Source organism: Corylus avellana, chromosome 3 (assembly GCF_965113065.1).
Source record: "Corylus avellana chromosome 3, dhCorAvel1.hap1.2, whole genome shotgun sequence".
NCBI lineage: Eukaryota > Viridiplantae > Streptophyta > Magnoliopsida > Fagales > Betulaceae > Corylus > Corylus avellana.
In genome coordinates this window covers 25,772,770-25,800,128 of record NC_142492.1, presented here as the reverse complement: position 1 = coordinate 25,800,128, position 27,359 = coordinate 25,772,770, and the positions used below count along the sequence as shown (strand labels likewise).

Genomic DNA, 27,359 nt, shown 5'->3' with positions numbered 1-27,359 from the left:
TGCCGCTATTGATCCTCTAATAGCGGCAACTTTTAAAGTTGCCGCTGTTGCGCTCCTAATAGCGGCACTAGATTGTTGCCACTAATTGTGTTTAAATAGCGGCAACTGAAATCGCCGCTATTGAGTGCCTAACAGCGGCAACTTGTCAATGTTGCCGCTGATGGGTAGTAAATAGAGGCAACAAGAGTCGCCGCTATTAGTGTTGCTGCTAAATATCGTATTTTTTGGTATTTAGCGTCCGCGATTAGCGGCGACAATAAAGTCGCCGCTAATGGCCTCTCATTAGCGGCAACTTTTAGTAGTTGCCGCTAATAACCCCTCATTAGCGGCAACTTTTGGGTCGCCGCTAATAATTTGGTTGCTAATGACCAAATTTCTTGTAGTGCTCCCTGCGTGATTGCATTTTTGATATATAAATGGCGAAGAAGACATTTATCTATGTACGATGTTGTTGAAGAATTTTTGCAAAGCCACAATAACCTCATACCAATAAGATACTCTTACTCCGAGAAAGATGACCATAAATTTCAAGGACAAATTAGGCGAAAGAGGCTATGGCACTGTATTTAAAGGAACACTTCGAAGTGGCCGACTCGTAGCTATAAAGATGTTGGGTAAGTCCAAAGCTAATGGACAAGATTTTATCAATAAAGTTGCAACCATTGGAAGGATTCACCACATTAATATAGTTCAATTCATTGGTTTTTGTGTTGAAGGATCAAAGCGAGCTCTAGTATATAAGTTCATGCCTAATGGCTCTTTGAATAAATACATATTTTCCTCAAAAGTAAGTACCCTCCTAAGCTACGACAAAATGTATGATATAGCTCTAGGAGTGGCTCGTGGAATTGAATATCTACATCAAGGATGTGCCATGCAGATTTTGCACTTTGATATCAAGCCTCACAACATTCTTCTTGATGAGAATTTGGCTCCCAAGGTGTCTGACTTTGGCTTGGCAAAGCTATATTCAATAGACGATAAGATTGTCTCTTTGACTACTGCAAGAGGAACGTTAGGATACATGGCTCCTGAGTTGTTCTACAAAAACCTTGGAGGCATTTCATACAGAGCTAATGTTTATAGTTTTGGAATGTTATTGATGGAAATGGCAGGTAGAAGAAGGAATTTAAATGCACTTGCAGACCATTCAAGCCAAATTTATTTTCCTACTTGGGTTTATAACCAATTGCATGATGGAGAAGACATAGAAATGGAAGATGTTACAAAGGAGGAAAAGAAAATAGCTAAGAAGATGATCATGGTTGCGTTATGGTGTATACAAATGAAGCCTAGTGATCGCCCTTCAATGAACAAAGTCGTAGAAATGCTTGAAGGAGAAGTTGAAAGCTTACAAATGCCTTCCAAACCTTTCTTATCATCAATAAAGAGCCCCACGAGGGATGCTGGAGAAGATTGAAATCAAATTTGCTCATCAATTCAATCAGAAGAATCAAGTCAACCAACTCAGTTTTGAATGCAATTAATTGATATGAATCTCCTCAATTACATTCCCATTAAATGGGGGCAATTAGTGTTCTCATCTATATTTGATGGCACAAAGATGCTTTATATTTATGTGTAGTAAATAAGATCAGTTCCTTTGATTCATGATAACTTGCCTTATTACATCATTTATTTTTTTTGAAGTCTATTTTCTCATATTTAACCAATGAATTCAGTTTCAGTTTGAGAAGGTATGATGCAATTCTTCGTTCTCCGTTAGTCATCCCCTGCATTGTAAATTTGGCATATCACAATTCATAAGTTTATGTTTTAAACTTTGAAGAGAACGAGCTAATGAAGCAGCTGTGTTTTCAAAGTTTGGAAGTATAGAATGTTTAAACAATGGTTAAAAGTTTAAAGTCGCCCTAGAAAGCTTTGGATCTGATGTATCTGTTGGGTGTGCATTGATTAATATGCTTGTGCCAATCTTTAAATTTTAGCATATAAGATGTTTGAGAAAACACCGAAAAGAGAATGAGGTTACTTGGACTTTGATGAGAACTTAATTCATGCAATTGGGGTACTCAAGAAAGGCAATAGATTTGCATTTGGATACAATTTTGAGTGGTTAGGTACCATCTTAATTGGTTTACTCTAAGTGCATTTTTATCAGCTTGGGTGGAGTTAGAATTGTTGTCCCTTGGGCAACAATTGCATTCTTGTGTTACTCTAGTGGGGTTGGCTTTAATGCTAGTGTGTGTGGCGAATAAATTTGTTGATGATTCAAGGAAAGTGCTCAATCGGATGGTAAATCAAAATTTCATGTCTAGATGTGTATCAGAACATATGTTGAAAGTGAAGGGAATTATAAGGAAGTTTGGAATTTCTCTGGCTTTTCAAATAAAGTTAAAACTGGCTTTTTAAAAACAATGAATCAAACACGAGCTCTTCTAGAAACATCAGATGACAAAGCAGAAAAGCAACTCCTCCAATCTGAAACCTCCTTAGGAAACCCAAAGATCCAGAAATCAGGATCCTGCGAGAGGTTGGTTAGGGGGAGGAAGGTCTCCGGAAGGACATAATGTTCCGGACATAATGCAGAGGATTTTGTACATTCTTTTGAGCCTCTTTACCTCCTTGGACCACCTTTCTGCCAAGGCCTTTTCAGAATGTTTCCCATCCCATCACAACAAAAGCCCATACATTCTCATCCAAGGACTTAAGAAAAGCCCTCATACGCATCTTTCAATATGAGCAATTATTCCTATCAAAATATGGAGAAATAGTCAAAGATTGAGATTCTGCCTTGACAACAAGGATCACACACTCAAAATGGTTCAAAGGAGTAAACCTCGCTCTGATAATAACTGAGAGGATCATATTCAAACCCCAATGCACCACAAAAGCAATAATGAAATAAGATAAAATAAAATGCTTTAATGAAAGGAAAACTACAAGGATAATCACCCAAACAATCAACACCATAATTTTGGTGACGAGATGCAAACCCTTTAAGCACCTAAAAAGTAAAACCACTAAAAGGCAGCCAAACCCAAAAAATCAATCATTGTAAAAAATTCAAAGTACATGCATATTGAAACGTACAACCCTTGTAGTCTATTAAGATTGCTTCACACAAACAAACTCTTTGCTTACCTTTTTGCCTCCTTGGCAGCTTCAGCTCCTCACTGGCCAATTCTTTACATAAGTTCCTTACCGACCCACTGGTACACTTCAACGGTTGAAAGATAAGATAAAGGTTTCTGGTTTGAAACAAAATTCCAAGAGAGATAAAGCAACAAAAGCTTTCAATAATAGCTCTCTTAGCACACAACAAAGGTGAAGCTAAACAATAGTACAAAACAATGTTTTAGGGGCTTAGACTTCATCTATAGTAGATTATCATCATCCTTATAACGATAAAGGATAGAAAACCATAATGCTTTTGTGTGAAAAATGCTTCAACATTTTGTAGAAAATCGTTCGGTGTCAGGATGTGTAAATGCACTGTTAGGACACCTCTAGGGTTTCTTCATAAAAAGTCATGAATATAGAGAGTTATCAGGATAGCTTGCTGACCCTGCTCTCGAGTAGGCTCTATAATTAATCTTCCACGAGTAGCATCATGACATTTTTTTTATGGTACTTCTAACGGTGCTCTCGGGTAGGCTCTAAAAATCTCATTTTACAAGTAACATCAGGATGTACTTATGATTTTTTCATAACAAACAGTAAAAATAGAGTAGTGTTAGGACAACTTGCTAATGGTGGTCTCTGGTGGGCTCTAGAATTCATCTTGCACAAGTAGCGTCAAGACATTCTTCTGACAGACCATTTGAGGGTGCAATCAGGTAGGCTCTTAAATTTTCCTTTTACAAGCAGCATTAGGATGTTTTATGACGGTCTTTTAGGGTAGGCAGAAGTTCTATTATCACACACCATGTTGGGACGATATATGACGGTCTTTCTAACAGTATTTTAAAAAACTTCAATTCTAAGCCTAACTTTTAACACCAAAACATTTAGGTGATAAAAAATTTTAACAACCCTTGTTTTGATTACCGAAATAGGCCAATATCTAACACCTAACACTCATTAACATGGTGGATCCTACCCATAATTCACACTTCATTTATGAATTCTTACTATTGCCCTTCAACATGAATTTTATTGAAATTATTTTCTTTTAAATAGTGTTCCATAAACTCCTTTGCCTAACTTCTCAATCAATTAATTCCTAATCCTTTTTAATATCGACATACGAGTATCTTGTGGACTTAAAATTTTTGTTATACTCTAAAAACTTGTCAATTTTTTCTTGGTTTTTTTTTTTTGAAAGTCCACAAGCTCTCCTCCTCCTCAAACTACCAAAAATTATCAATACTCCCCCCAATGATGAAAGTACCTTCAATAAATAAAAACAAAAAAAATACTAATTTCTTTTTAAAAATAAAAAATAAAACATAAAACCAAGGGGTGACAACATTTTTTTTTATTCTTATTTTAAAATAGCTATAGATACAATAAAGATCAAAGTTTGCTAGTGCTAATAGAAATGAACTTAAGATTATATTTGCATGTAGGGTTGTAACTGAGCCAAGTCGAGTCGGGCTTTAGGGTTTCAAGACTAGCTTGTTTACGAGGATGGTTACTCGAGCCGAACTTGAGTTTGAGCCAAACTATGAAATATGTGTTCAAACTCAGCTCTTTGGAAGCTTGGACAAACTCAAGCTCGTTAAGAATGTCATTCGAGCCGAGTCGGGCTCAACTCGAGTTTGAGCTATGCTATTAAATTCTTTAATGTATGATCCGAACAGAGTTCAAGCCTAAATTTTTGAACAAACTCTATACATTTATCTATAATATAAAGGAGAAATTACATTTTACCCCTGCAGTTGTACTACTTTTTTTATTCTACCTCTAATCTTTAAAATTTGACAATATACTCCAACCAAGTTTCTGAAATTGTTAATGTAACCCGTTCGTCAAAAAATTCCATCTTCTTTGACACAACAAGGACCACATGCGCCGCACGTAGGTTTTTAGGGTCTTTTATTCCAAAGATACCCCCAATCTAAACCAGGTTTTTAGCGTCTTTTATTCCGAAAATACCCTCTGTCTACACCAGGAAGAAGCCTAGAAGTTTTTATTTCAACTCACGTTCATGAAGCCTGGAAGTTTTCATGGGGATATGGAGCGCTGCATTGCATTTGCAATTAAGTTTTCGTGGAAGAGGCAGATGTTTTCATGAGCAGTGCAATACAAAGCTATCCGGGTGGAGATTAAGAAGATCTACAACAGGAAGATTGCAGCAGGAGCTCCTCTTGCTCTTGGAGCTTCCAAAAGAGCTATCATTGCATTAACTATGGAGTATAGAGTGAATTTTGAGAGTAGAAGAGAGAAAAAGAAGAGACTTAATTTGGTGCTTCTTCCGTCCTGGAACATTCTATGAATGATTTCTTATTTCAGTACTACTTCTGAATCTTTTTTAATTTGTTTTTGTTTTTGTGAGTTCTTTATCTCCTTCATGTTGTGCTAAGTGCCTGAAGGCCACCACACTACAGGGCCGGCACGTGAGCCAGCTTAAAGGTGGCTAGTAGCAGCCCCGCCACGCCCGACCCATGGGGTGGCGCACGGCCACCTCCAGCCACCTCTGGGGTGGCTCATTGGCCAACCCCTCCCATGCCAGCTACCCCTATTTTTTATTTTTAAATTAATATTTTTAAGTTTTATATACTTATATTTTTTATTTAAGGGTATTTCTATTTTTTAAAGAGATTTAACGTCTAAAAGAAAATATTTTATCCGATTTGATGAGGTTGATTGACGGAATGGGTTTTTGGTAAGAAAATGATAGTTTGATGTGATCGGATGGTGAACGTGGTAGTTCATGGACGTATATTGATGGAGTGTAGTCCATCTATCCAAGGGAGAAAAAGGTAATTACCTTTAAATATTATTTTGTGTGGGAGAGAGAGTGCAAGAAAGAGGAGAAAGAGTAAAAGACAGAAAGTGAGAGAAAAAATAATAATCTGTCTATTCGCTATTCACACTATCCGTTTGTTTCCCCGTAAAATGATTTTCGGAAAATGTTTTCTGTATTTTTGGATGTTTGGTGCGACGTAAAATAATAATCAACAAAAAATATTTTTCTTTTGGCCGAAAATTTTTCTTTAATTTTTGGAAAATAGTTTACATTTTTAAAAGCCATAAACAATTTTTCGAGTTTGAGCATCTCATTCTCAAATTGACAGACCCTAACAAGACTCACTCGGGACTCGATCGGACCTACGTGGGACCTCGCCGGGACTCACCCAAGACTTTACCATGACCCCGCCAGACTTGACCAAGACCCGCCCAAGACCCCATCGGACTTAATTGGGACCTCGCCTAGGACTTGCCCGGAACCCTGCTAGGACCCTACCAAGATTTGATTGAGATCCGTTGAGACTCGATTTCAAAAAATATTTTCGGCAAAAAACATTTTATTGGAAAATAATTTCTTAGAAAAACATTTTCTGGTATTTGGCATGTACAGAAAATCAAGTGGGGTCCCCAATGTCAGAAAATGTTTTCAGCAGTTGGAAAATATTTTTTGGTATTTGGTGTGTATGGAAAATCATATGAAACTCTAAATTACGAAAATGTCTCTATCGGTTCCTGGGTTGATCCCAGTGTGTCTCGATAGGGTCTAGGCGGGGACCAGGTGGGTCCCAGGCGAGTCATAGTGGGGTCCCTGTAGAACTCAGTGAGAACACCTCTAAGAGTTGATAATATGGGTAAAGAAAATCGGAATGAAGAACGAAATTAACTTGTATTTCTCAAATTAATTATGTGACACGCCAGGAAAGTCTAGTATTAAATTATAACAACAGGAAGTTTTCTTGGTGCATAAAATATGCTAAAAAAAAAGTCCTCTTTATGTCACTGGATATCCCAACCCGGTAAAGGATTCTCTCCATTTCATTTGAAATGAAGATGAAATGGAAGGTACCTAGTTAGTGTATTATAAAAGGGAAAATTGTCCAAATACTTAAAATGACAATTTTACCCCTCTATTCTTCTCAACCCAAACAAGACACCAGGAATTAAACGTCAAGAAAGTTTTATTGGCATTTATTTTGTACTTTTTGTCGTTAAAAAAAGGCTTAGAAGGTGCTTCTTCTTTTTTCCCGACATTCGAGTATCCCAACCCAAACGAGACGCCAAGAATTAAAGGTCAAGAAAGTTTTCTTGGCATTTAATTTACACTTCCTACGAATAAAAAATGCTCGAAAGTTTTTTTCTTCTTTTTTTTTTTCCGACATTGGGTACCCTTACCCAAACGAGATGTCAAGAATTAAAGGTTAAGAAAGTTTTCTTCGCATTTAATTCATGCTTAAAAAACTGAAGAGGATCATAGTTCGTTAAAAAAAAAGCTTGGAATGAGTTTTTTTTTTTTTTTTTCTTAATTTATTTATTATTATAGGGTGCCCTAAGCCTACATTTAGCAAAATAAATGGTGTGAGAAGTCTTGCATACTAGTTAAATAATACTACACTTACTCCCACTTCTTTCAATAATTTTTCCACACCTATAGGTATTGAAAAATTATGTAAAAAAGTAAGAATAAATGTAGTCTTGTAGTAATGGTCCCTTTTTTTTTTAACAGAAATATTAAATTTCATTGATAAAATATGAAAAGTATAAAGGTCTTACAATACATATATAGCACAAAGCTATTACAGAGAGTAACCTCTGATAAAACATAGCCAGATGCTATGAAGTTACAAAGTCATGGATTCAATCAAAATTTTTTACAATCAAGTATTATCTATGTCTTTTGCTTCCGCTAACAAATGCAGTTATGAATCACATCTGCAGCATATCTACTCCAAGCAAACTTGATCTAGGACATGGTTTGCACCTATTTCAGCCGTGATAGATAATCTCCCACACCGATCTACTCCTCCTCAACCCAAAAGGCCAGGAGAGAACTCATGTCATCAACCCAAAGGCCAAGACAAAAAAAAAAACTAAAAAAATCAAAGCTAAAAACTAAAAAACAATAAAAACCCCAAACACAGCAGCAATTAAGAAGCACAACATTATAGACATTTCAAAAAGATACGCCTTGGTTAGTGAAGACGAGTAAATCTGAGTTTGAAAACTTAGATTTAGATCTAGATCTACAAACTATATTTAAACCAAAACCACCAGAAACGGGAGCCAAAAGATATTACAGCGAAGACACTAACCACTGCTACCAGGAGAGGAGGGAAGAACGCCTCCTCTATGATTTGTGTTTTTTTTTTTAGTGTTACTAGGAAAAAAAGAAAAAAATAATAATTCGAAAGAGAATATAGAGCCTCCGAGTGATGATACAGTTTACGCCAGCATGCATCAACAGTGATGCACGCCAGGCATAAATTTTTTTTTTTTAAAAAAAAAATAATAATTAAAATAATAAAAAAAAAAAAAAAAAAATTTACGCCTATATAGTGTGCATCATTGTTGATGCACGTCGACTGTAGACTGTATCATCACTCTAGAGCCTCCTATCAAAAAGCATGTTGTAATGGTCTATTAACTAGAAAAATCAGCATCAAAAGAAAATTTGAGTCGGTGGCAGTTGGCAGTGGTGCAAGGCCAACTATGGATAAAAATGAGGGTCAATTTGGGTTGAAAATTGGTCAACTGTGAGGCCATAATAAACTTGAGTCATCAAACAAGACCAATAAGGTCAAAAAGATTAGCTACTTGGCCAAATATCGCTAGACAATTTCGACTTTTTTTTTTTTTCTCAACCAATTTTTTTTCTCCTTTATTTTTTATTTTTATTTTTGAATTAACTTTCCTAGAAAAACAAAGAACAAAAGATACACGAACAAATAACTGATAACAACTCTTTAAAATAAAAAAATTTAAATTTTTTTTTTTTTTTTTAAAAAAAGAACCTTATAACAACAATGCAAATTCGTGCCAATGTGAATTGGAGTTATTTTCTCTGTGGTGTTCGTTGACTTTGTGCCACCGACAACAATGTGTGCGTTGTTTGGTAACTAATGTTGCCAAACCCAACGCAACGTTGCATTATTTGCTGTCAAAGGCAAAGCATGGGTTGACGAGATGTATTCTATATGGAGCCTTGACATAACCAGTTGCAGGAAAAGAAAAAAAAAAGCCGTGTTTAAAGAAAAGAGTCAAATAAAATTACTATATTGTCCCTAAACACGGTGGGTTCAACTTTTTTCCTCTGTTCACCTTCACACAAACATTTTGATAATTTCGTACCTGAGGGCTTATGTGTGTTTTTACACGTTTTGGCTCGTCCAAAGACTCGTCTTTTTCCCAGTCAATTGCCCCAGGAGGGCACTGATCGAGGTCTGACCACAAACTACCGTAGAGCCTTAGGTTTGGCAATGTATTGCAAAATGGGATGGCTGTGGTTTGGCAACGTAGCGTACCATGTGAATTGAGTAATGGCTGTAATTTGGCAATGTAGCGTGCTATGTGAATTGAGTAATGAGTTACGTTTCTCTGACGTTTGTTGACTGAGTGCCACCGACAACAACGACAACACTGGCTTGTATAGCTTTAACGGTGCAGGTTTGCTGCAGCGTTCTTGTCGGCAACATGTGGTTCTTGTTTCCAATACTGTGTATAACACTGAAGCTTCACGGAAAATTCCCTTTTTTTTTTATTTATTTATTTATTAGGGGTAATACAACCACCTCATTTTGAAAGTTCTTGGCAAATAATTTTTTTTTTTTTTTTTTTTTTTTTTTTTTTTAGTTCTTGGGATAATATAGTCATCCCATTCTGCAAGTTGGGGTGATCGGTTAGGCCATTTTCATTGGGGATGGCTCAAGTTACTCTTAGCTAAAATGGGGTAGCCTATGGCTAAGATGGGGTGATTATCCCATTCATTTTTTATTTTTTTAATAATATATATATATATATATGTATATATATATAGCTAAAATGGGGTGGCCTATGGCTAAGATGGGATGATCACCCCATTCATTTTTTATTTTTTTAATAATATATATATATTATTAGTAAGATACGCATGTATCCTATTTGTAACTTTAGGATGAATTTTTTTTTAATTTTTGAGAAGAAATTTTATAAATAAACTAAATATTCTCTAGTCCAAAATATACTGGAGAGGATCTAGATCCACGCTTGAAGTGGTGTATAATAAATGAACCATTCAACATTAATTTTCCTTGAAAATTATAATTGACTATGGCTATTCAAAATATTAATGAACTCATAAGCATAATTGATTCGAAATAATGAAGGTTTAATCAATAAATTATGATAGTTCAATGAAAAAGCAGAGGTTGGAAAAATTGTTAGATATTGACAAGGAGAAAACATTCAATCCCTTTCCACCGTTACGCTGTTCCTTATAACTTTTTTTATCAAAAAAAAAAAAAATTAAAAGGGTACATAGGCTGAGGAGACCAAACATCAAATTAGGGGTGCAAAGGCGGTTACGGTTAGCGGTTAGTGGCAATAACCGCTAACCGTAACCGCCCTAGCGGTTAGTAAATTTCACTAACCGCAACCGCTAACCGCCTAGCGGTTAACGGTTAGCGGTTAGTGGCCGGTTAGCGGTTAGTGAAATAGATAACCGCCCGCTAACCGCTTTTTTAAAATTAGGCTTTTTTTTTGGGCTTTTTTTTACCCTCATTTTTTTTTCTTGTATTTTTAATATCTTATTGGGCCAAATTGCTATAAATATTTGAATTGTCATTGGATCATATGATTAAATGTTGATCTTATAAACTTACAAACAAACAAAAATACTTCAATTGTAGTTATAAGTAACACATTGTTTAATCCAATGTCAATTACTTAATTTGATATTATATGAATCACATTGTCATTGTCATTGTACATGAATAATTGATTAAGTATTGGAATTGTAATTGGATCATATAGTTAAATATTTATCTTATACATTTATATTATTCAATATGCATATAATATAACTATAAGCAATTATATATATATATATATATATATATATATATATATATATATATATATATATATATATAATTCAAAATTGTTAATTTTCTTTTTTTTTTTTCTTTCAAAAAATGGTTAAATTTCTTTTTCTGAAAAATGTTCAAAAAATACATTAATACTTCAATTGTGATTATAAGTAACACATTGTTGAATCTAATGTCAATTACTTAATTTGATATTATATAATCATATAGTCTCATTAAATTATATTATATGATTCATATGATTAATTATTTAAATTCTTATCATATTTACTTATAATCTTTTTTCTTTGAATTGAACTTAATATCTAATGGTAAATGGTAATGTTCAAAATCCTAAATCCTAAATTCCTAAAGTATCTAATAATGCTTTAATTAAATTGTAGACTTGTAGTTATAAGTAACATATTGTTTAATTCAATTGAATCAATTGTGATTATCATTATACATGAATCATATGATTAACTTGTAGACTTATGACTTATGAGTTATGTCATATTATATATGTATTATTTATTATTATATAATCATATGATTTAATGATCAAGTCATCATGTGATATAATCATATCAATTATAGTGATAATATATAAATTACTAAAATTATAATGATAATACATTAATACTTAAATTATGTTTATAAGTAACACATTGGTCATTGTTTAATCCAATGTCAATTACTTAATTTGATATTATACGAATCATATCATCATTGTACATTAATAATATGATTCACTTGAAGTCTTGAATAAAGTATTTGAATTGTCATTGAATCATATGATTAACTATTGATATTATACATTTATATTATTCATATACATATGTAGACTTATATAGACTTATAGGTTTATAACATACACTGGAAATAAGTCTCTAGATATTTAATTGTTGTATTAGTATGAATTAGTATACTTATGAGTTATGTCATATTATATATGTATACTTTGTTATTATATAATCAAATGATTTAATAATCAATCTCATGTGATATAATCATATAAATTATAGTGATAATATATTAATACTCAAATTGTGATTTAATTTTTTTTTAAAAAAAATTGTGATTTAATGATTAAGTGATTATATGATATAATCATATCAATTATAGTGATAATATATTAATACTCAAATTGTGATTTAATTATTTTTTAAAAAAATTGTGATTTAATGATCAAGTGATTATGTTATATGTATAATTATAAAAATATATTATATAAAATGGCGGTTAGCGGTTAGCGGTTACGGTTAGTAGACCCAATAACCGCTAACCGCTAACTGCTAGGCGGTTATGGCGGTTAGGCGGTTAGCGGTTAATGTGGTTAAACGGTTAGGCGGTTAGGCGGTTGGCGGTTATAGCGGTTAGCGGTTAGCGGGCGGTTAAAAACCGCCCGCCTTTGCACCCCTACATCAAATGCTCGGCGAAACAATGAAATGTTCAATGACTGTCAAAATGCACAAGAAACCCAAAACGACCTCTAAAACCCATTTTCCAACTTAACCAAGACTCTTAACAACACTAAAAAGACACAACAAACCATAATTACGTGACATAACATTGAAAATATGAACAAGTTTATTACTTTTTGAAAGCTTAGCTAACCCGTGCATGATTATTGAAAAATCCTAATGTAATATACTTGGATGTCTTTAAAACCCACATGCTATTTGTTAAACAACAAAAGCAGTAGATTAAAACCAATTAAGGAAAACATGCATACTAATAACAAGATTGAGGTTTAGGGGTTACCTCCTCTTAAGAATGAAGCCTCACAAAAACCACATTTTCTCTCTCTAGGACCTCTCTCTCCTCTAGGGTGGTTGGTGTGAAGAAATGACAAAATTGTATTCTTATGGAGATAAGCATGGCTTTATAAGGATCCTCCCATGTTCAAAGGGCCAAGGTGGCTAAAAATGTTTTCAGACAAGTTCAAATGTTTGGGAGACACTTCGAACATTCGATGAAGATGTTTGATGAAAGAAAATCTTGATCGTTCAACCTTCAAAAATGAAGAATTAATTTGCAAACTGTCAAAGGTTTTTTTTTTTTTTTTTTTTTTGGAAATTTCAGTCCATAACATTTTCAAATGTCACTTAAAATAAGGGTTCGATTTTTAAATTGCAATGGTCGTAAAAACTAATTATTTTGATTTAAGAGGTATTACAAGGTTAACCAACGAGTCACTCCTAGAGGTGACCAGGGGTGGTTCTTGGGTTAACCCCAAACCCTCTAGGGGTGGCCACGAGCCACTTCTAGCAACTTGGGCCGCCCCCTTTCCATTTGGGTGGCAGAACTACCCCTTATGGAATGGTTCAACCATCTTAAATTTTGGTTTCTTTTATCTTTTAATTTAAATTTACATTCATAATTAAAAATAATAAATTTGGTTTTTCAATTGCCAAAGCGAGGGTATTTTCGAAAGATTATGGCCAAATTTTGTTTCAATATCCATACTAACGGTCAAGGCTAACAAATGTGCATTTTTGCCACAAAAATGGTAGTTTAATATATCAAAGTGTTACACCTGTCACTTTGTGGGGGTTTTTTGAAAATGAGTTGTAGTCGAGGGGGCCTTTTTCCCCTATTTTTTAAAACACATCCAAACAAGTTCTAATATTTGGAGTAATGATATATACATTTTCCTATTATCCTCTTCTTATCCCTTCACAACTAATGTGATGTGGTCTTCATAATATTTGATGCCTGAAGATTAGTTTTTTTGGTTGGGAGACCACACCATCTCAGCTATGGGGATGAAAGGGGGACAATAGTAGGAGTATACAAGCAAACGGTTATTAACTGTCTAATAACTGCTAACCGCATTTGTTTATGGTTAGTAATTTTAGAGGTAAGTGAAGACGCTTAATAACCGCTAATCGTTTACCCTTAAATATAATATATTATATTAAATAGATATAAAATATAATAATATACCAAAAGATCGTTTTGGTGTTTAATGCCATTTTAAATAGGCTCTAAATTGTCCAAAAACCATTTAAAATAGGTCCTAAAAAGAAGCTCAAGGTGTGCCAAAAAAATAATAATAATAATAATAAAAAAAAAAGGCACAAAAGGTCCAACCTTAAAAGCAGTTATGCAAGATAGTTTCAGGTATCAATAACCGCTAACCAACTATTATTTCAAAACTACTAACCACCTCAAGCAGTTGTGATTAGATGCAATAACCCTTAACTGTAACCACTAGTACACCCCTAAATAATAAGGTGACGAATAGAAGTACTCAATTCAAATTTGCAATTTTGAATTTTCTAAACATTATAAGGAATCGAAATAAATGTAGTTGTAGAAATTCTTGATGTGATTATGTGGTTTCCCTAGGCCTCCAATGAATAATTCTTTATTTAGGTTCACAATTGAATATAGTTTTTCTAGCTTTCCAACATCTATTTTTAAATGTTTTAAGGTTTGATACAAGAAAAAACTTGAAGTCCTTACATTGGCAAGATGAATAAGGTTTTATCCTTTTCCCCCTCTCCCGCTTTGAATAGAATAAAAAAATAAAAATAAAAATAAAAATAAAATAAAATAAAAAAGAGACAAGATGAGTAAGGTTTAAGAGTACAAGATCATTGCAACCAATATTATTATCACATATGCTAAGTTTACATACAATTATTTTGATTCTGGATGACCTCCAACTCTAGGTTTTGACGTTTCGTAGGTATATTTGCATTATTTTTTACATGGTCAGCAGAGGCAAAGGGATTCGGAGGCATAATTAATTTATCTCCTTCTCCTTCCAACATTTTAACCACAACTTTTATAGAAGGGCGATCCACTGGGTGCCATTGGATGCACCAGAGTCCAACAGTTGCAAGTTTCTTTGCAATTTTATCATCTCCATCATCTTCAACAAAGATTCTTATGTCTTCTTTTTGTTCCAAAATATTATAGATCCATTCTGGAAAGTAGACTTGGCTAGTATTTTCAACTGTAATGTCAACATTTTTCCTCCCTCTGGCTATTTCAAGTAACAATATTCCAAAACTATAAATATCTGCTTTAGAAGACACATTCCCAAAATTTCTAGAAAACACTTCGGGTGCAATGTAACCCATAGTCCCCCTAGCTGTAGTCATGGACACTGCATTTTGATCCTTTGAACACAACTTGGCAAGACCAAAATCAGAAATTTTTGGATTGAAGTTTTGGTCTAGCAAAACATTGTGAGGTTTAATATCAAAATGGAGGATTCGTTGGTCACATCCTTGGTGAAGATATTCGATTCCTTTTGCTACCCCAAGAGCAATATCTTGCATCTTATCCAAATTAAGAATACAATTCTTGGCATCCGTTGAAGATATGAACTTTTCTAGTGAATCATTTGATAAGAATTCATAAACTAGAGCTCGTCTAAATCCATCAGCGCAGAAGCCAACCAAGCGAACCACGTTAACATGATGGATTGTACCCATTGTTCCAACTTCGTTTATGAATTCTTCCCCATTACCCTTGGAAGTGTTGAGGATTTTCACTGCAACATAGATTTCATGGGAAAGTTTTCCTTTGAATACTGTTCCATATGCTCCTTCACCTAACTTCTCAGAAAACTGATTTGTAATCTTTTTAATGTCGACATACGAGTATCTTGTGGGTTTGAAATTTCTGTAGTCTTCTAAAAACTTCTCGATCTTCACTTGATGTTCCTTTTCTACTTTATCATAAGTATAGAAACGGTAGAGAGCAAAGACAGCAAGTAGTAATAGAAATGAACCTAAGGTGACACCTGTGTAATAAACATGTGTGAGTCAATAGTTTACATCTCCCAAATAAAAAGAATTTTGTATGACCAAGACAACTCACCCGTGATCACTAACTTTGATAATGCACCTGTTAAAGATTTAACATAATTAGCTTCTCATTCTACATTTCCAAAAGAAAATATATCTTTCGCCTAAAATTTTCTTGCTAATAGCCAAGTTATACTGAATTTAGACCTCTTGAGGTCAAGAGGGCTAAAGGTACTGTGCAGTGAGTTAGCATATGTTGATCAAACATTTTATTTTATTTTTGGGTGGAAATGAATGCACGTTGGCTTGAAAACTGTACATGAAGAAATTGAGTACAAAGGTGGAAATTGGAGAGAAGACAATACCTTCGAGGAAGCATTCGGTTTCTAATGCAGTGCTATTATTCTTCGATCTGCATTTCTTGCCTCTTGCTTCACAGTGTCCACATACTCGTCTAGACCATTTCAGTTCAGGATTTTTCTCATCATCACCGAGCACTCTAGTATTTGGAATTGATCGAAGAGTATACATCTTTGTACAAGATGATAGGGGTAAGTCCATGAGGTCATCACGTTTATCGAAGGCATAAACCTGGTGTTTTTGGCTACTAAGACAGCGGATAAACCTGAATTTTACTTCTCTTTGGGAACAATTGAAGAAGACAAAGTCTGTAAGGCCAGTTGAGGAAGATTCCCCTGAAGACGAAGTCTGGTCTTCAGGGGAATCTTCTTCGAAATGGAAAGGCGAGGAAGATAAATTGAGTCTCCTAAGCTGCTTTGGAATACAATGAGCTGGATCGTATAATTGAAGTACATGAGATTTGTAGTCAATCCGTTTGACAAAAAGCTTGACTGAATTCGGCAGCTCAACCACTGTATCGTTTGTATCAGTGCAGGAGAAATTAAACCCAGGATACCCACAGTGCTCTGGCTGACTGTTAACCCGGAAGGGAAATCGGATGACTGGGCCACGAGCTCCACACGGCCATTCAGCACACCCATTACTTTGGCATTCTCCAAGGTCTATGATGAAAGCCACAAACAACAACAAGAAGCATGAGAATTCCATTTCTAAGCAAAATATCCAATCTCTCTGCTCTGGAATGCTTCCCAGAGATATATAGCTAGGCTTTCTCCAGTAAATTTCGGATGAACTTCTCTTGGACTTAGAGTCTTGGACTTGCGTAGTAATGGTGACTGTATGAACCGGCTGTGGTCCCAAATGTTTTTCAATAAATCCGAATGTGGTCCCGTTTGGCAACCGACGGAAGAGAGATTTCTTGGACGGTTTCTGTAGCTTATGGAAAAAGAGAAGCAGAGTACAGCAGCGCCAGTCTTCACGTGAACATGCAGGCTTTTCTATTTTGTTTTTTCGACACCATTTTGAAAAAGTACGGCTGCAATTATTTCTTTATTCAGAAGGGCAATTATTTTTTTCCCTCCCACAAATTATTTACAGGAAATCTTTTTCAAAACGGCCTCTCTGCTCTCTCACTCTATGCTAGGATCTCCATATCCATGGTTAGAGGAATGCTCTTCCCTGTTGGACTCACGGTCCTAATTGTTGTTCTTGTCCTAGCCCATGAAGTTTGCAGTGCCAAGGATAGTCATCATCACACATGTCCTCCTTCTTCCTGCGGCAATATTCAGAATATAAGCTATCCGTTTCGGTTGGAAGGCGATCCACCAATGTGCGGAGATCAAAGGTATAATCTGTTCTGTGAGAATAACCAAACAGTGTTATACTTATATGCTGGAAAATACTACGTACGGGAAATCGATTACGGTATGTACACAATCCGAGTTGTAGACGCAGGTATGAAGAAAGACAAAACCTCCTTCATCCCTCGCTATTTTCTAAACCGCTACAATTTCAGTTCAGGGGATCCATATTCCTTACGTTATCCACATAACATATATGTCCTTTGTGATAGTGGTCAGTACCGGCCGATAAGGTACCTTTTGAGTTGGTACGATGTCCGTATGCGAGAAACGGGTTTGGTTTGGGTGAAGTGTGAAAAGCCAATGATTTCTTATCACTATTTGGATACGTCTACATGCTTGAGTAATGGGGGAGTGAATTCCTCCAACTCTTCTCTATTCCATTCCAAGAGCTACCGATATGTTTTATATTCCGACTATATATCTCTAGACGATTTGGGGGACTCTTGCCAAATAGAGCAAATGTTTCCGAAAGCGTCGCATAGTGGTTCCCCAATTAGGTGTTCAGACGTTTACGATCGAGTGGTCGATGGTTTTAAGCTTTCATGGGTGCAAGTTCTGTGTCATAACTTCAGAGGAGATGACAGTTGCTACCTCAATCACGCGAATTTCCCTGCTCAGTGCCCCTATCCCAGTTCTAAACTATCCGAGATACTTGGAAAAGGTAAGGTTTCTATCTCACAAAATTGTTTCAGAGAATTATTTAATTCACCTTTCAATTATTTTTTTATTTTTTTATTTTTATAGCTATTGAAGTTGTTACCAAAACACTGCTACCGCAGATCATCGGTAAGATCCTATATCTCTCTTTTGTTTTCTTTTAGCATATCATTTCTTAAACTGTGAAGCATGGAAATAGTTTCAACGTGCAAACAAGATGAAAATTAATAGCATTTACAAGAAAAAGACAGTTGGTTATACATTGTAACTATATTTCCAACTAAAATAAAAATGCTATTTTTTTTTTCGAGTTTTCAAATGCTGATGTTATTCTTTCTTTGCCAAAGCAGAAGACATATTTTTTGAGCATTCCGGAGAAAATGGGCCAGACTATGATCGTAAGGTTTCTATCTCAAAAATTTGTATGTGAGGGGTGGGGTTAATGCCAATCGCAGCATAAATTTATCTATTCATATATATATATGTGCAAATTAAATAGTCAAACTAGCTCAACCCAACTTAAATCCCAAACATGTAAATTCTAACGTTTGTACTTATTTATTCTTTAAGCATGGCCAAGGGGAAAGTTGTTTATGGGATTTTATTAGACCTTAAACTTTTCAAATTATTTAAGTCACTTTCTTCATTAATTAAGTAATTTATATTTTTCATATTTATTGCAGTCACTTTGGGAAAACTAGGAATAATCATGATCACCTATGGCGGTAAGAACCTTTTATCTCTCATTTGATCTTCTTTAATTTTTTTTTCCCCCTTTTTACTTAATTAGCAGATAATTCGTTCGACTGTGAAACATGAAATATTTTGAAATGAAGGCAAGATGAAAATATTATTCACATGAAAAAGAAAACAAAATTTGTGATTAATTATACGAGGATTTAGAGAGGCAGTGGGTTGAGATGAAATAAATAAGATGCTGACAGTAGGTCATCTGCATTTTGTTTTCTTATAATTTATTTTGACAATGTTCTTTCATAGGACTATACCTTGCAGCAAGAGTTGTATTGTTGATTCCCTGCGTGATTACGTTTTTGATATATAAATGGCATAGAAGGCATTTATCGATGTACGATGTTGTTGAAGAATTCTTGCAAAGCCACAATAACCTCATGCCAATAAGGTACTCTTAGTTTGAAATTAGGAAGATGACCAAAAATTTCAAGGACAAACTAGGTGAAGGAGGTTATGGCACTGTATTTAAAGGAACACTTCGAAGTAGCCGACTCGTAACTATAAAGATGTTGGGTAGGTCCAAAACTAATGGACAAGATTTTATCAATGAAGTTGCAACTATTGGAAAGATTCACCAGTTAATGTAGTGCAACTCATTGGTTTTTGTGTTGAAGGATCAAAGCGTGCTCTAGTATATGAGTCCACGCCTAATGGCTCCCTGAATAAATACATATTTTCCCCAGAAGAAAGTACCCTCCTAAGCTATGACCAAATATTTAATATAGCTCTAGGAGTGGCTCGTGGAATTGAATATTTACATCAAGGATGTGCCATGCAGATTTTGCACTTTGATATCAAGCCTCATAACATTCTTCTTGATGAGAATTTTGCTCCCAAGGTTTCTGACTTTGGCTTGGCAAAACTATATCAAGTAGATGATAGCATTGTCTCTTTGACTGTTGCAAGAGGGACATTAGGATACGTAGCTCCTGAGTTGTTCTACAAAAACATTGGAGGCATTTCATACAAAGCTGATGTTTATAGTTTTGGAATGTTATTGATGGAAATGGTGGGTAGAAGAAGGAATGTGAATGCATTTGCAGACCATTCAAGCCAAATTTATTTCCCTACTTGGGTGTATGACCAATTGCACGACGGAAAGGACATAGAAATGGAAGATGTTACCGAAGAGGAAAAGAAAATAGTTAAGAAGATGACCATGGTCGCCTTATGGTGTATACAGATGAAGCCTAGTAATCGCCATTCAATGAACAGGGTCATAGAAATGCTTGAAGAAGAAGTTGAAAGCTTACAAATGCCTTCCAAGCCTTTCTTATCATCAATAGAAAGCCCCATGAGGGATGCTGGAGAGGATTCAAATCAAACTTGCTCATCAATTCAATCAGAAGAATCAAGTCAAACAACTCAGTTTTAAATGTAAATTAAGTGATATGAGTCTCCTCAATTACATTCCCATTAAATAGGGGTAATGTAACAACCTCATCTCATATAGCGGAAAAACTGTAATTATCAATACAAAAAAAATACTGTTAAAATACTTTTCTTTATACAAAAATACCCAAAGCTATGTCGTACAAGGCATTTATACAGATCTATCCGACAGTCTAAACTCTAGACAAAACTTAACCAACTTGGAATCTCTGTACATCTCAATATGAATCTCTAATCACAACTGCATAATTACCTTGATTTTCCATTCCTGCAAGCACTACAAAAAACTGTGAAGTAGTGAGTCAATTGATTTCCGACAATATAAATCATTGTTGAATCATATATATAGCAAAATGCTAGACAAGTTATAAAACCACAAAAATCCGTATTATTGGATATCAATATCATACTCAGTAAGTAAGAATACTTACAGTGGATTACATGAATGGATCATCAAAGGTAATTACTTGAAACCCGTTCTGCTGCAGTTGGTCCATACCCATAACAATCCCTTCACTGACTTTCTCTTTCTCTCTCTCTCTCTCTCTCTCGCCTAAACTCTCTTTCTTCCTCTTCAGCTCTCTGTCTTAAATTTCCCATCTCACTCTCGGTTTCTCTTGTGTTCTTTCTTTCTTGTAGCGCTTGGTCTCGCCCTTTCTCTCTCTGTTCTGAGTAAACACTCTTAGAAAGAAGAAAGACCGAGTAAAAAGCGGAAGAATGAAGAATATATGCAAGAGATGGGAGAGGAGATGAGTGGTGAAAATTCTGAAGGAGAAGAGCTCTATTTATAGGAGAAAATCAAATACTATTCCACCAACCCTACACTATTTCACCAACCCTATACTATTCCACCAACCCTACACTATTCCACCAACCCTATACTATTTCACCAACCCTACACTATTCCACCAACCCTATACTATTTCACCAACCATATACTATTCTACCTTCTTATTCTACCATCCTTATACCTACCATATACTATCTTATTATATCACCAATTATTACAATCATACTCCAAATTATACCAATCAATCATCAATTATCATATCTCTTAAATCTCCCAATAAAATAATCAATATAAAATCATCATCATGATATAATAACCTCAAATCAATATTCATTCCAATAATATTCATAAGATCTAATAAGTTCCTCAAGAATAAATATTATTACCTAATATCATCAATAAATATCTCAACCTCAAAGTAAATGTCATTACCTAATATGAACATTAATAGCATCAAATTAATATCTCTAAAATAAGACTTTAAAAATCTGGGGTGCTACAGGTAATTAGTGTTCTGCTCTATATTTGATAGCACAAAGATGCTTGATGTTTATGTGTAGTAAATAAGATCAGTTCCTTTGATTTATGATAACTTGGCTTATTACATCATTTCTTTTGTTTGAAGTCTATTTTCTCATATTTAACCAATGAATTCAGTTTCAGTTTGAGAAGGTATGGTGCTATCCTTCTCATCCCCTGCTTTGTAAAATTGGCATATCACAATTCATAAGTTTTTGTTTTAAACGTTGAAGAGAAGAAGCTAATCGAGCAACTGTGTTTTCAAAGCTTTGGAAGTATAGAGTGTTTAAACAATGGTTAATTAATGTTTAAAGTCACCCCAAAAAGCTTTGGATCTGATGTATGTGTTGGGTGTGCATTGCTTAATATGCTTGTGACAATATTTAAATTTTAGCATATAACATGCTTGAGAAAACACCAGAGAAGAATGAGGTTACTTGGACTTTGCATTTGGGGTACCCAATTAAGAAAGGCAAAAGATTTTCATTTGGATACAATTTTGAGTGGTTAGGTACGATCTTAATTGGTTTACTCTAAGTGCATTTTTATCAGCTTGGGTGGAGTCAGAATTGTTGTCCCTTGGGCAATAATTGCATTCTTGGGTTACTCTGGTGGGGTTGGCTTTAATGCTTGCGTGTGTGGCGAATAAATTTGTTGTGATTCAAGGAAAGTGCTCAATCGGATGGTAGATCAAAATTTCATGTCTAGATATGTATCAGAGCATATGTTGAAAGTGAAGGGAATTATAAGGAAGTTTGGAACTTCTATTTAAAATGATCAAGGACCTTTTTTTTATGCGCCAATTTGTCTTGAAATTCTCTTATTAGCATATATGCACGGCCTGACATAATGGAAGATGCTTGGAAGCTTTTGATGCTGCTTGGGAAGAGTTTTATTTCGTACAATACAATTGTTCATGGTTGTGCTAGAAGTTTGAAATCTGAAAAAGCCTTTAACCTTCTTCATGAAATCAGAGGATACAGAAATCAAGGCGAGAGCTTTCCCATTTGGTAGCCTCTCGACTGGAGCTGCTAGTATATATGGTTGTGATTGGTAAGAGCAAGCAAATTCATTCCAGGGTACTAAAAACAGGGTTTGTGTAAAGCGAATGCATTTGTAAGGCTTTGGTCTCCATGTGTTGTAGGTGTTGAGAGATAGAATCCGCTTTGCAAGTTTTGAAATCCACTTATAAATGGATTATTTAGAATTTTTGTTTTCGGAGAGCATATAATTCTACCAACATGATTTAGGTGGTAGGATTTTACATACCAAAAGTGTGATTTTAAATCTAATTACAGAAAATATATCATTTGGAAATGCAATTGCAATTTAAAAATATAAAAAATTAAATATGCATTTTCAAATTACAGGCAATGCATGACTTTTTAAAAAATGTACGATTCGAAATGCTATACTTATCCAGTACGTTTGATTCAACAAAAGCAAGAAATTCCAACAAGTGATCAACAACACCAATATTGAAAAATGGGCAATATTTCAAAAACCAAAGGACATGAAACTAATCAACTAATAATAATAATAATAATAATAATAATAATAAAATGGCTTACATATCTACAAATCTTTTTGGGAAAAATGCATTGTACCCCTATAAAGTTTCAGTGGTTTTTCAATTTGAACCTCAAAGTTTAAAAATTGGCAATGTACTCCCCTTAAGTTTCAAAAAATTTCAATTTAAAACCTTCCGTTAAATTTTTCAGTCTAAATGGATGGAACTCGCCTCACGTACTTCCTCACGTGACATATTAACCCATTTTCTTCCAATTTTATCCTCTATTACAGACTCCAAAACCCATTTTGTCCTTTTCTTCCTTTAGGCCCATTTTGCCCTAAAGGAAGTATAAAGTTAAGGATGAGTAGATGAAGAACTAATATTATAACTTGTTAGTCTGGTGGTGTGCATGTGGTTCTTGGGATTTATGGGTGTCAAAACGATGGCAATGATGCAGAAAGTATTCTGGTGAATTTCGGACAGAGCAAATTACACTTGGTTCTAATTGGTTACCATCTTTCTTGTGTTTCAGAGAACGTAACACGCTGAAGGCTACTTAGCAAGTGCACGCGAACGGGCACACACTCGCACCCTGTAGCTATAATGAAGGAAAAAGAATGATTGATCAAAGTCAAAACAAAAAGAAAAAATGAAAAGTAGATACTCATTGATGACATTGAAAAATATTCAGAACAAAGAAGTGTGGAAATATATTTTGTATTGGAGAACTTACTCTTTTCTTGGCTTTTTATGTACAATGGTAACTGATATTTGATCATACACATATACGTCTCCCTCTCCTTGGGCCAATTACTTATAAAAAAAAAAAAATAAATAAAAAAAAAAAAAAAAAAAGGAAAAAAAAAAAAGATATTTGATCATATGCATATGCTTCTCAAAAATTCTCATGCTGTTGAATTTCACCTCCAACTTAATTGTATAACATTATAATCTTTCCAATCACTTCCTTTTCCAGATAATGCACAGCAAAAAAAGTTGCAATACTTCGGTTGAGGGAGGAAAAGCTGTTGGTGGCACTGGGGAAGATGCATCTGCTGATGTTAGTGAAAGTCATGAGGCTAGAAGGTTAGTATATAACTGTGCCAGATCTAATTCCTCATCTACTATATTATCTTTTTTTCTATAGAAGTTTTGGAAATGTTTATATTTAGAATGAAAAATAATAAAATTATTTCTGCCGGCTGAAAATCTCCAAAACATCGATGGCATCCATGGCCACAACACAAACTCACAAACCCTTGTCATTTAGCTTATTCAGTTTTCAGTCTTTTTGGGATAGAGTGGGTCATGCCTCAACATGTGGTGGAGTTGGTGGTTAGTTGGAGAGGCCAATTTGGTAGCCATCGTATTGATGTATAGAAGATGATTCCTCTTTGTTTGATGTGGTGCATTTGGAGAGAACGCAATACTAAGAATTTTGAAGATTGTGAGAGAACCATGATGGAGCTAAAAGTTTGGTGTTTAAAAACTTTATGGGTGGATGTTTTCTCTCAACAGTTCTCATTTTTCTAATTTTCACAAATTTATAGATTTGTGTTCTTCCTCTTCTCCCTTATTGGATGACTCTCTTGTATACTCCTTGTCATTGTGTGCTTAAATTGCGTCCCTTTGTGCCTTCTAATAAGATTGAATTACTTATTAAAAAAAAGAAACCATTGAAGACTCAAAATTAACCAACAATAGTTGCTAACAGATCATGTGAGCATGCATAAGCTCAAAACCAAATCCTTACAATCTTTTAGTTCCTGCATTGCAAACAAGAGTTGTTTTTCTATGGCTTATTATTTTTTTCTTTTTCTAATGTAAGTTTATTACCTTCTCTTTTGTTTTGTAATAATTAGGGATGCAGAAGAGAAGAGCAATGTTTCATCAAGTACAGCAATAGACTTGGGAGAGACTAGTAATATTTCACATGTTAAAGAAAATCACTGTGGAGATTCATGTGCAGCTGAGCCTTGTGTAGATTCATCAAATAATCTACACAAGCAAAATATGGAAGATGCTGGTGAAGGCTATTCATATTCTCATGGTGCAGAGGATTATAACAAGTTACTCAACCTATATAATGAGCTTGAGGAGAAGAGGCAAAAGATTTTGGAGCAGCTTCATCAATTTGGTGGTTGGAATTATCAATATTCTGGTGAAGGTTCTGGTTCTGGTTCTGGTGCTGGTGTACAGTGGGGTACCTATTCTACTTACCAAGAACGCGCTATTCCTGCTAGCCAAGTTTTTCATCCAAATGTTGTCTCTTCATGTTGTGGATGTCAGTATTTGGTGGCTCCATGCACTTCATGTCCTGGCTGCTCTTTGGGTGGGACATCTGTTTGCAAGACTTGTACTGATGATTCTGTGGCAATGGTTCCTGGAAAGTCTTACCCTCTTGAAGATGGTGACATTGTCAAAACAGCGATGGGAGCTGCAGAAAAGGAATTATCTTCCATGAGGACAAGAATTTCCAGTGATCCTAATATAATTGAAGGTATACCTGGTTTTCCTAGAGTTAACAATTTGCATGAAAATTGTAGTTGCTCTTAGTTGATAATAAAATGGTTTGTCAATGGTGCTACTATGAAAAGAGCCAGAATGCAGGGTTAAAAGCTCCTATTTGGAAATGTGACTACTAGTTTCTTTTGCCCGGCAAATTTGACCTGTTGAGATGACCTCTTTTTTTCATTGAAGAGTTAGATGACCCCTGTCAGCTCATTTTAACTCGGGATATATTTGGATATTTATTAGTTTCTATTTCTTGTTTCTTTGGGGTAACATGATTGATTTTTCGTTTTATCTGATGTCTTTTTGGTTGATTTGCTTAATACTAATTGTATCAATCGTTGGACCCAAATTTACTTTGCCTTTGTTTTTTCTATTTGTTCATCTGTGCAATTGAAAGGTTCTTGACATAATATTGCTTTTCTGTTGTTATCCTTTGCTTAAAACAGATGAACACTGATGGGACTCAAAATGAGTAGTTTAGTTTGATTAACTTGGCATGAGTTTACTTTTAATTATATAGTATATTGTCCGGATGTCCCCAACATCTCATTATTTTGTGTTATTGTTTCCCTCTTTCACTTTTTGTTCCATGATAAGAAGTGGATCCTTGACTCCACTTGTCCTTCCATATACAATGCTTGCACCAACTTGTTTTAATGGTTTAGCTATCTCTATCGATTTGGGCTTATCATATTTTATGCATTTTTCATGGAATACAGAGAAAGAGAAAACTGAAGGGGAAACAGCCCCGACTACCGGCTCCGAAACAGATCTTACTGTTGTTTTAAATGCTTGGTATTCTGCAGGCTTCTACATTGGCAAGTAAGTACTTATCAAGTTCCTCTTCTTTATAACAATGAAACTCAAATTGATTGTTTTCTTTGATGTGATTACTTCATGTTCCAGTTTGTGCTGCTCTTGTCTTTCATTTTCCACTTCTTGTGGATGATTGATAGCAATGCTGACTAATATCTTACCTGGCCTAATTAGTTCTTCACCTTACCCTTCATGTACCTCACCTCTTAGGGTTTTGTAAAGGAGTCATAATTGACTCTTAAACCCTAATATATTTATAGTTTATGACTTTGATGCCATGATATGTTCCAATTGAATCCACTTTGGCCATGAGCACCTGTTTTTATACGTCGACCGTCTGACCTATGTGGACCATTTGTGACTGATGATCTTTCAACTCCTTTTAATCACGGAAACCTGCAATGCTTCTTCTCTAAATGGATCTTATATTAATAATGTTTTTCAGAACTTTTCATGAATTGAATATGTCAGTTCATTATGTTCTGGTACAACTATTTCAAATGCTGGCATTGTTACAGGTATCTTACCGAGCAATCTATTGCAAAGAACCGGCATAGCTAGAGCTTTCTCCAGCAACTTCTAGTAGAGGCCGAGTGGTGTTAAAAATATTGTCAATTGTACAACAGATGGGGTTGCAATTTCTTGTATTTGTTCTTCATTGTGATTTTTTTGTTTTGTTTGGTTTACAAAACACGTTTTTAGCTTCGCCCTCCAACAAATGCTTAGGCTTTTTATTTTTTATTTTTATTTTTTAACGTTTTGAGAATACTTTAAATTGTTTTTCACATAAACTTTTCAATCTATAAAAAAAAATTTCCTTTATGAACCCCAAAGAAAAATACTTTTGTGACTGACGCTAAAAGCACTTCTCAATTTTCACTTTCTAAAAGCTCATTTTGCAAAATCCAAAACCAAAAAACACTTCTTAAAGACACTTCTCATATATATGTATATTATAGAAAGATAAACATGGGTCTCAATATC

General features: G+C 34.7%; 2 protein-coding genes, 1 non-coding gene and 1 pseudogene across 3 annotated transcripts; 3 read left to right on the top strand and 1 right to left on the bottom strand.

The window, feature by feature from the left end:
* Positions 1-592: 592 nt before the first annotated feature.
* LOC148587009 (rust resistance kinase Lr10-like) lies at positions 593-1,420 on the top strand. Its single transcript, XM_088514446.1, has one exon. The coding sequence runs from the start codon at positions 608-610 to the stop codon at positions 1,418-1,420; it is 813 nt and encodes a 270-aa protein (XP_088370572.1). The 5' UTR covers positions 593-607.
* A 13,149-nt stretch (positions 1,421-14,569) lies between these two features.
* Positions 14,570-16,996, bottom strand: LOC132174658 (rust resistance kinase Lr10 pseudogene; annotated as a pseudogene).
* A 184-nt stretch (positions 16,997-17,180) lies between these two features.
* LOC132174659 (LEAF RUST 10 DISEASE-RESISTANCE LOCUS RECEPTOR-LIKE PROTEIN KINASE-like 2.5) lies at positions 17,181-20,252 on the top strand. Its single transcript, XR_015911725.1, has 4 exons — positions 17,181-18,082; positions 18,166-18,207; positions 18,429-18,476; positions 19,078-20,252. It is a non-coding gene; the product is annotated as an LEAF RUST 10 DISEASE-RESISTANCE LOCUS RECEPTOR-LIKE PROTEIN KINASE-like 2.5 (transcript).
* Positions 20,253-23,487: 3,235 nt separating this feature from the next.
* LOC148587008 (uncharacterized) lies at positions 23,488-27,103 on the top strand. Its single transcript, XM_088514445.1, has 5 exons — positions 23,488-23,505; positions 24,022-24,131; positions 24,908-25,545; positions 26,279-26,381; positions 26,894-27,103. Exons 1-5 carry the CDS (start codon positions 23,488-23,490, stop codon positions 26,934-26,936), a joined length of 912 nt encoding a protein of 303 aa, XP_088370571.1. The 3' UTR covers positions 26,937-27,103.
* Positions 27,104-27,359: the final 256 nt, after the last annotated feature.